The sequence below is a fragment of the Acanthochromis polyacanthus genome, chromosome 19 (genome assembly GCF_021347895.1).
Source record: "Acanthochromis polyacanthus isolate Apoly-LR-REF ecotype Palm Island chromosome 19, KAUST_Apoly_ChrSc, whole genome shotgun sequence".
Taxonomy (NCBI): domain Eukaryota; kingdom Metazoa; phylum Chordata; class Actinopteri; family Pomacentridae; genus Acanthochromis; species Acanthochromis polyacanthus.
The window spans coordinates 2,487,937-2,498,468 of NC_067131.1; the positions used below are offsets into that span (position 1 = coordinate 2,487,937).

At 42.4% G+C, this 10,532-nt stretch overlaps 1 protein-coding gene across 2 annotated transcripts in view; it reads right to left on the bottom strand.

Moving 5' to 3' along the window:
* Positions 1–10,391, bottom strand: part of wnk4a (WNK lysine deficient protein kinase 4a) — a 57,182-nt gene extending 46,791 nt beyond the window's left edge. Inside the window, exons 1-2 of one of the 2 annotated variants that reach the window (XM_051939738.1) lie at positions 10,136–10,391; positions 9,255–9,908 (exon numbers count right to left, since the gene is read on the bottom strand). In XM_051939738.1, coding sequence (XP_051795698.1) covers positions 9,255–9,875 — 621 coding nt within the window. In that variant the 5' untranslated portion in view covers positions 9,876–9,908; positions 10,136–10,391. The remainder of the gene's footprint in view (positions 1–9,254; positions 9,909–10,135) is intronic. The other variant, XM_022191381.2, reaches the window with a different exon arrangement.
* Positions 10,392–10,532: the final 141 nt, after the last annotated feature.

Genomic DNA, 10,532 nt, shown 5'->3' on the forward strand with positions numbered 1-10,532 from the left:
TCTATTTACATCTGGGAGGAACACAAATTAATGTTTTCTGTTGACTGAAAAAACAAATTACTGTGTTTGCTGGTGTGTATTAAAAAGGTGGCAGGCCCAAAACAGAGAGAGCCGTTACTGTGCACCATCAGCCAATTCATGCCAGGACTCACATGGTAACTCAGAGCACATTTACACCCCCGACACCTCCGTCCTGCCTCTCAGACACACATGGGCAGTTCAGAAATGACCAGGGGTAACCTCGCGGAGCAGCCTTTTCCCTTACCAACTATGGCCTCAGAGCCCTAACAGCTATTAAAGCTTGAGGTCTTTGGTTTGTTTAGGAAGCAGGACCCGGGGCCTCTGGAGGGCCGAAGCTGCAGGGTGACCACATGTTTTTCACCAAAAGGACCGGCTGTACAGTCACACACTGTCAATACTGAAAACATGGAGGAGTGAAGACATTTTCCAAAGTGCAGTGACAGATTCTTTCCCCTGAAGACCCCCTGTAGACTGTGGTTTCATGTTTTCCATGCGTGCTGACATAAGAAAAGATGAAATCAGTAACATAAATAACCAATAGTAGGGTTGTCAAATGTCCATTCCGGCAACCAGAATCACGGCAGTGTCAGAAGTTAATGACCAAATTGTCAGAAAATTACAACATCTCCAAAACAACCAATCACAAGACAGCACAAAATGGCTCTAGTCCATCGGCGATTTCAGGAAATATGATTACTCATAACACAGCAATGCCTCAGACACGGGCAGATCACACAGATTTTTGTGATGTTTGGAATGCACTGAAAGTTTTACACATTAGCTATTAAAGCCAAGTGGTTTAACAATTAATTAAAATTAATTTATTATTGACTGAAAGGAGCCACAAGCTCATCTGAAGATGCTACGTCCCCAAACATAAGACACAAAGGATGACAAAAGAGCACTTCATGTCTATTTATCTGGTAAATCAGCCAAGTTAGCACTAAATAGGATTTTATCTCTAAAGTTTATCTTCAAGAGTTTAATATTTAAAAGCAATGAAATATTTCTGAGAGCCATGCTGCTTTATACTCCATCATATTTTCAATTAACCCCCTAAATTTAGTATAGGTAGATAGGTAGTAGATATTTCTAATATGACTTGACACAAGCAGCATAATATGGCACAAAAATTCATGTGTTTAACATTTAAAAATTCTTCGGGCAGGACACCCAAAGCCTCCACTTAAAGTGTCCACCCCAAAGTTCAAACAAAAAGGTGATATTAAACCATTTATTTTTACCTTATTTTCTTGGCTTATTAAATCAAATCCAAGTTAAGCCATCATGCTGTTTTCATCTGTCTGATGTGATTTACTAATAGTCATTCTGTAAAAACATGAGCTTAAAATACAGCCTAAAATAAAATACTTCAGAGGCTAAAAAACATGAATCCAAAATCCAAATGCCAAAAACTGCAGTTCCTAAAATGACCACTAGAGGCCAACACCGAAAGTGAGTCAATCCCCATTAACCGGCATGTTAAAAAGCCCAACTTTACAGCAGAAACAAACATGTTTACTGCCTGGTACAACGACATGTTTTGGTATCAATAGCTAATTTACGAGGTCCTGACAGCCGCATGGGGGTGAATTTTTATACAACTCATCTGTTTGAACTGTATTAAGGGTGGAAGTTATGCATAATTAAGGGCATGACTTTAAATCCACTCTTTAGGAAACTTATGGGTGATGTTACAATGATGTTTATCAATCTTTCAGCGCAGTCAATTGGAATAAACAGCAGTCAGTTCAGTCTCTGAATGCTGTTTTCATGTTATAAATCTACAGTTTGCCATACTAAACAGACATCTTTTTAGCACAAATTGCGACCACAATTTGTCTCACACAGCGTGACATGCAATTAACCTGCTAGATTACTGTCACTGTCCCCTGTACGGAGCCGCTAAATGTGTTCCAGATCATCTTCACGAAGAACGCTTTCAATGTGCATTTATAGACAGAAGGATAAGAGCTAATCTGAGAGATAAGGGCTCGTCCCAGAAGAAAAGAATAACATCACTGGCAGGCATTCAGTGTCGACAGGGAAGAGGAAAAGATATATTTGTGTTCCTTTAAAGGACAGAGGATTACTGTAAATACAAAAGGTTCTTCCAGAGAAATGAACAGCGGTGTCATTTTAAAGGGATAAACTCGATAAGAAGACACAAGCTTTCCACTGAGCCTCATCTGAGGAACATGAAGAGGAGCGAGTCTTTGTATAAAATGTGGGTCACTGTTACTGGAAGCTGGAAAACTTTAAGCAAACCTTGAGCGCTGACTGAAATCTGTCCCATGAACAATCGATCTGGTGAGGGAAGCTAATAAAAAGCAGTGATTCAGCAGAAACACAGTCCCCTGCCAGAAGCACATTTCTACAGTACAATAGCTCTGTCATTACATCTGGAAGACCAGCTTCTAATCTGTTCTTTCCACTTAGCGTTCCCAGTCTGTGTCTGGCAGAGTTACACGTAATAACAGAGACGCTTTTACACGCGTGATTAGTGGATTTACTTCCACATTTAATTGTTGTGATAGGAAGCAGACACATTTTCAGTCAATAATAGTTTCACATGTTGTCGGTTAGGCTTTAGAGAAACATAAAATCAGATTACTGTGTGTGCATGTCATGCATGGTTTGACTAATTCTGGCTTTTCTAATGCAAGGGTGTCCAACATGGGGGCCAAAACCGGCCCTCCAGAGGGTCCAATCCGGCCCTCAAAGTGTAAAAATTACAGACAAGACATTAACTGCAGATTGTAAATTAGTAAAAACTATAAATTTAAAATCATTTCTAGACCATGACTAGTTGTTTTCATCATGAAGTAAAATACTAGATTGTTCTTTTGTCATTTTGTGTCTTATTTTTGCAATATTTAGTCTTTATTTTCTTGTTTTTCTGCCTTTTTGTCTGATTTTTGTCGTTTGTCTCAAATATCCTTTGTCTCACTTGTGTTTTTTTGTCTTATTTTAGTCATTTTGTTTTGCTTTATCGTTTGTTTTGTGTATGGTTTTTGTCATTTTGTGCTTTTTTGTCTCATTTTTTGTTGCTTTGTAACTTTTGTGTCAAATTTTTTGTGTCTTTTGTCATTTTGTTTCTCCATTTTGCCATTTTGTGTCTCGTTTTTGTCATATTTTGTCCTGTTTTTGTTAGTTTTTGTCATTTTTAAAGTAAAATACTACATCAATCAGTTCCAGATGACTAAATGTTGTGTTCCTTTGTCGACACTCTGTGATCTGGAAGTTATAATGTTGAAATGATAAACTGAGGCTGAATGTTGCTGAAATTTAACTTATTTTTCTTAACAAATTTCAGTTTGTTCATAATGTTTTGTAGGATCGTAATTCCTTAAATGTGAATATTTCAGAATGCACCTTTTTGCACTAAAACAAAGGAAAAATGTGAAGTTGTGGTGATTTCTCGGGTATTATGCTGGGATTTCACTGGTCCGGCCCAATGGAGATCAAATCAGGCTTAATGTGGAACTTGAACTAAAATGAGTTTGACCTCTCTGGTCTAAGGTATCGTGGTGGACTTTCTATTTATCAAAACTTACATAATATAAGGCTGATGTCAAAGGATGATAGTGGAAAAGATGCTTTGCAAGCCTCCGTCTTACACATAAAATGGATTCATGGAGTAAAATTTGCTTACTTTATGTTCAAAATTAGGTGTTTTGTGCAGACAGACAAAGAAAAAATATCAAATGAGGCAAAAAGAATCATCTATTTTCTGGACTCTTCTCTCTAAGCAAGCATCACTGAGCAGCATCCCTCAGTATGTGTTAGGCAACAGCAGGGTTAAGACATATAGAAAAACACACACAGCCTCACCTTCAGCACTTCAGTTTCCAATAGAAACATACAAACACACCAAATGGCCCGAGGCCCCTAAACCCCCATGCCGCCTCTGCTTGCACTTACAGTAACCGCCCTAAATAAGACACCGACGGACTATCAGCAGCAGCCAATGAGACACTGTTATCTAGTTTCAGCGCTGATTCTACACTGCGCGATACAGACGAGCTGTATCTCGCACAGCAATCACTGAATGAACGCACATTCAGTACAGTTTTATAGGTGACCCAGTGCGACCTTCCGTTCAGGACTGAACGGCGTTAAGACAAACAAACAAACATCCTTCACGTCAAAGTGACGCGCTGCCATGTGTAAATGTAGGCTATCGTCGCGGGCCTCCTTCATTTTCCCCTCGGAGAACATTGGCTGGCCCTGATAAGCTGGATCCCACCGCTCGCTGCCCGCTACAAGGAAAGACGGTGTTGATGTTGGCTACAGTGGAGCTGATAGGAGGCCCGAAGCTTGTCACCGAACACTAGCCACATTCAGATAAAGGTTACATAGCCGGGGTTGTACTGTGAAACCCTGGCTAGCAGATGATAGAGAGAAAGGGAGAGTGGGGCAACAGAAATCTAGGGTTTGTGCCAGACTAGATTCATGCCTTGTTGTGTAGCCTCATAACTCAGAATACAAACTGTGCGGACCCAGTAGCCAGACATTAATAAGGTTTTATAGCTTTAATTTGATCTGCTGCTCTTATAGGAGCTTTAAAACTTCGAGCTAGAACGTAAACAGGGCAGCTTCCAGCTCCTCGGACCCCATGAGCCCACTTTCACAGCTACTGTAATGATTCCAACACTTACTAAAGCGGCACTGATGGAAATCTCCCACCACCAAACCACGCCACACCCTCCGTCGTTTGTCATCAAATAACTGTGCTGCACTGACACCAACGGCACATAAACATACAGGAGAGCAGATGACTTCATTACTGATTCATTTGATTATTTATTTGATTAATAAAGGGTCAGAAAAAAAGAAAAAGCAGACCCAGGTGGCTTTAAATTGCTTGTTTAGTCCAAAAGCTAAAGGTAAAGTTGAAGTTAACACTAAATCTTGTTTGGATTGTCTCCTCTGGTACTTGTAAATTGTGATTCTGTACGTGAAAGCAAACTGCCAACCATTTACGCACTGAAACGATCTGTTTCTAACAGGGCAAGCACAGTTAAACGACTAATTAATTATAGCCCGCTCTATGTGCAGTATCAGTATAAAGTTTTATGTGTTTAAGGAATCAGTTACCACAAAAAAGCATCAGCCAAAAAGTCCTCTTAAACAATCTGCGACCATCAAGAAAAACCACACATACTTTTTACAACTCGTTATCTAACAATCAGCAGAACGTCGTCTCTGAGCCGGTATTTATGCAGTTAAGGAATTGGTTAATTGGCTGTGAGCGCGCTGCAGTATTTATAAAATGCGCTCAGGCTGATGTTGCATTAAGCGCAGCCCTCATAAACACCGATAGCCCTGAAAAATGCAGGTATGGTGAAGTCGCGCGTGATAGAGCTGCTATTTAGAGCATGATAAAAGAATAGGAGCTGGTTTTAAAGAAACCAGACGTGAGATTATACAAGTGTCTGATGGAGGCTGGAGGGGAGAAGCTGGAAACTGCTGCCCTTCAATAAGATTAGGTATTGTGCAACCGATGCCCTTTAAAGGGTCTCACAGAAGAGGATATGTGCCTCAGCGCACTCACTCCTGTCGGTTACTCGCTGTGCTTTCACAGTCAGGACTGATGGTTAAGAAGCTCCATGCTCGTCATTTCATGCATTTAAAATGTAAGATTTGTGCGCACAGACGACAGCAGCGGAGACACAGCGAGTTCATTAACTCTTCCTTCTGCCTTTGTGCTGTACAGTGAGAACACTGTGGATGAATGGAAGTGGGAGGAGGGCCATAGAAAAGCTCATCCATTTTTTATCACAGCTGCATTTCCTTCGAAGCTCCGCCTATGTCGCCTATATGGCACTTGAATCACCTGTGTGCCCGTGGGGGAAGGGTTGCTAGGTAGCACCAGGCAGCTCTAAACTTACATGTCCTAAAAGCTCGAAAGTTCTCCATCAGTTTCCACTGCACTGCACAGTAATGAGCGTCTAAATTACTGTACGGAAACGTTTGCCTCACGATTTAATTTATAAATATGGAACTGACAACAATTGGAGACGTGTTCAGCAGTTCAGAAGTCTGGAAACTGAAAGGACACCACCCCATGTAGGAGAATTTACAACTAACAAGCGTAATTAACTCCGTTAAGAAAAGGGTGGAGCATTTAATTGATTACTTTTCAAGTAGTAAATCAAAAGCCAACTATTTTAGTAATCAATTCAGCAATTTGAGTTATCTTTTAATGAAGGAAAATGTCTAAATCCTCTGATTCTAGCATCGGAAATTTGAAAATTTTCTTTTTCGCTCCTCTCTCACTGTAAACTGAAGATCTTTGAACAAAACAAGACATTTGAGGACGTCATCTTGGGCTTTGAGGAACATTTTTTACCATTTTAAAAAGCAAAAAAACAACTGATTAAGCGAGAAATCAGTCTATAGATTAATCAACAATAAAAATAATTGTTTCTCGCAGCTCTAGCTAATAAATCAATATTTAAAATATGAAATAAGAGCTGAAACAAATTGAAAAATCTATGGGTTTTACATTTGGACTTCCGTACAAAGTTGCATTATGTCATTTTAAAACGTGAAAAGCGCAGCAGATCCAACTGAAAGTCAACTAGCTTCAAGTGCCAATAGAATGGTCCGCTGGATTTATCGTATTTTTGTCATCTTCTTTCAGTTTTACAACGTGGCTCGTATTGATTATGCATGTGTACTGAGCATGGCATGTTCAACAGGAAATAGCATCATCAATGACCGCCTTGCTTCCAGTACTGATTGGAGTATTTAAATGAATCCAATAACATACTGTGAAGAGATTTTCTACATTAAACAGAGATTTGTCAATTTTCCATTAATTTTGACTTTTAAACACATGTTGCCAAGGAGTGTTGAGCTTCCTGGTGGACAAAGTGTGTAAAGTCAACACTTTAAGCACATCTTTGACATTTCTGGACTGGATTTTCTTGGGGCTTTTTTGTGTCTAAAATTCAAAGCACCCACAAAGACCCTTAAACTAACATTATCAAGTCTTCTTTAAGTATTAGACAAGCTGTAAATGTATTACTTTATACAGTTTATTTCTCTTTGGAGTCATAGTACAAGATTCCAGAGAGTGGCTGGGTTTCTATTGTGGTTGTATACTCTTAATGTAAGGCATTAGGTTTACGAGCAGTGACGCAGAGCATATATTCCACTGTACCGGCCAAGCTTTTGGTGTTGCATGTCATGGAAGAATCTAGATGTTTTGTTTACTTTTTTGTGTGCGAGTACAAAAAGTTCCCGTAGACGCCGCCCTGACAGACCAGCATTCACTGGAACAACAAACAGATCACCTTCACGCCTTTCGATTGTGTTTCAGTTATGATCTGCAAAAGTGGGAAGTGTTTAAAGCTCCTCCACATCCTGAGCAGCTGATCTTAAATGCCTGCAGATTACAGCCCAGGCTCTTTAATACATAGTTAAAAGAGCTTAAGGCATTTCTACCTGACTTGTAATGACGCACCTTCGTCTGCTGCTCCGTCAACATTACAGGAGCGATTGTGTTTAGCCACCAACAGCCTGCTTTTGACGTTTCGCTCAAGCGTAGAGGAGGGAGGAGGCACGCGGGGAGGACGTGGTAGTGATTTCAGTTAAGAAACCGCAAGCTGAGTCTGTCTCTTTGAGGTTAACTTATCACAACAGTAACCATATCAACAATGGCCACCTTTAAGCTTATTAGGAGCGATTAAGGAGCTTAACTGGGATCATGTCTCAAGTAAAGAGATGAAATGGCATGCTTGTTTCCAATATCGCGCACAGCCACGGAGCAAAAATGTCCGCTTTGGTTCAAATCTGAGGGGTGTGATTTAAAAGTCAAAACCACAAACAGAGACGGACCCCCGCTTGCGTTTGACTCCAGGGATCGGACTACCAGTGACTGTGTTGTGACAGTGCAGGTAAAAAAGGACATCTGTGCCTCTCCGAGAAGCCTGGGAGTGACTCGGCATCTACCTCACCCCAAACAGACACCTGCTATGTGATCTGACAGGTGGGTTCTCAAGGCAGAAGTCCCCACCTGCTGGTGCTGGAGCTTGAGCCTCGAGGGCAGATTCACTTCAGCTCTGAATAATCCCTGAATCTCTGCACACCGACACCTTCTGCACGGCTTAAACACAACACAAGGAGTGCAAAGTGTGCTTTTACGTGGAATTATAAGTTTAAAATAACCAAAACTATCTTCAAGATTGCACGGATCTTCATAGAAATCAATGTCCTGCTGACAATATGTAGTTCAGTGTGGCTGGCACTGGGTTTAAATTGACATTTAGAGGTTATCAGGGCACATCTTCACGCTTAAGAAGGCTCATGTGGTTGCCAGATACCGATACCGACGCACGTCACACACAACAGCAAATGTTAAGGGGTGGACTTAGAGCTTAAATCTTTAAATCCACCGCTGCGCTATCAAACCATGTAAGCAAGACAAGCGGCAGCTGTTGGCCAGGCTGTTTGCTGCCTCCAAGCCAAACACTGTGGCGTAGAAAAGTACTGACACCTGCACAATTTAACAGCAGCCTTCCTCCTCAGTTGTTGTCTCGCTTGATGTTTACATGTTACACGTGAGCATAAACGCCCTGCAGAGGCCAAGCAGAACATGATCCGGCCAGATGGAAACATATCAGACCACTAAAGTCTCTATTTTCACACACAAATAGTGATGATAGCTGATCAGAGCTACATATAAACGACCTGCTGGCTCTCGGTTGTTGCTGGTTTTGCACGTGAGACACTAAAGAGAGCCATGGGGTCACCGGTTGGAAATGAAAACAGAGATTAGAGGGGATCACGGCAGGCAGTGGTTCAGTGGGAGCTGACTGCTAACAGGATGACCTGGGTTACCATGCGAGGGTTTGACATAACCCAACTCAAGGTCAGGGAGGCATAATATGTAGTAGATTAGCTGCTTCACATCAACCCTGATGCCCTGACAGGGGAATTGGAGCAGAGTGGGGCAGGAAAGCAGGGGAAAGTATCAGCGTATGTGACCTGGGTATGTTGCTGAAGGTTAGAAAGGGAGATCTAGTGTAAACTTTGGCTGGAAACCAATGCAACTTTGATGTAGAGATCCACAGAATACTGAACTTAACTTCTGAATATCAATTTACAGCTGTTTTAAAGACAAATTTGTAGTCAAAATAACTAAATATAAATGTGTGCTGACTTTCCCATTCACATTTCAGTGCATTTGGGGAATGTTTACAGTGAATTGTGAGCCATCCTACCTGTAGCTCACACCAGGCCACCTCCACTGTGGTCTCCGTGTCCAGTCCTTTATAGACCGTCTTGAAAGACCCCCTTCCAAGCTCAATGTTGAACTTGAGGTACCGTCCATCAGGAGACGTCGCCACCGCTTTGGTCTCCACGTCCTCCTTCTCCTCCTGCTCCCACTGGGTGTCAAACGTGATGCGGGACAAGATCTTGTGCTGTTTGCTGTGAAGCTCATTTTCAGAGTCCGAGCTGGCGTCCTGAGCGGCGGCTCTGGGCTCCCACTTCCCGCCGAGGGACCCGGCGTCGGGCTCCTGGCTGCGTGGGGGGGTGTTGGAGCTGGTCCCCGGGCTGGAAACGGGCGACGCAGAGGTGTCGTCCGTCTTCTCGTCCTCTGCTCTGGACTCGGCTAGCGTTAGGATATTCTCAGCGGACCAGGACAAGGCTTTGGAGAGGGCGCCACTGTATAGAGGCGAATCGATGTCCATACTAATTTTCTGGAGCCCATAAGAGTTCCTCCGTGCGCCCAAGCCGTGCGTCCTGAGCACGGATGGGACCCGGGACAAGCAGTCGTCGGTCATATCCATGGAGAGGCCTGGGAAACCGCGTCCGGGTATTTCAACTTGTGCGTGAGACATTGTGGCAGGTTCAGCGCCTTCCTGATTTAGAGCCTAAATGTGGAAACGACATTAGGACAATAGAGTACCGTTACTTTACGCTCCAAGTTACTTTTCCATGATGTCAACGCATCTAGAGGCAGCGACCACAAAATAACAGCTAAGACAAGATTAAACATGCCTCTCTAAAACACGTGAGATGCCACCACCTGCAATTATGACCGACTGTGGAAGTTTATTTCAATTAGAAAACAAGGAAAAGGAAGAATAAACGGACTCACTCATCGCAGTTGGTGCGTAAAAACGTTCCAAATAAACGCACTGCGCACTTTAACGCATCGTTTCTGTCAGATAATCCGCGTTGTTCTCTCCTCTCCTTGCAAAGACTCCAGCCATAACCTCCCGTGAAAGGACGGAGTTGCCAATATCAACAAGGCTCAGGAGGGCTGTGCGTCCTGTGCGCTCTGGGCTGCGCGCTCTCCAACTCCGCCCCCTTCGCCGCTTTGACGCTCGGAGAGGAACATCCGGAGGGAGTAATTAAATTCTGATTAGAGGAATGTTCGCTGACTAATGCTCTTTAAAACCACAACTTTCATTAGGTTCTGTTTTGATTTACTGCGGCAACATAACTGAAATATCTTTACAATCCAAATCAGGGTGAGTGGCATCAATGTGGAA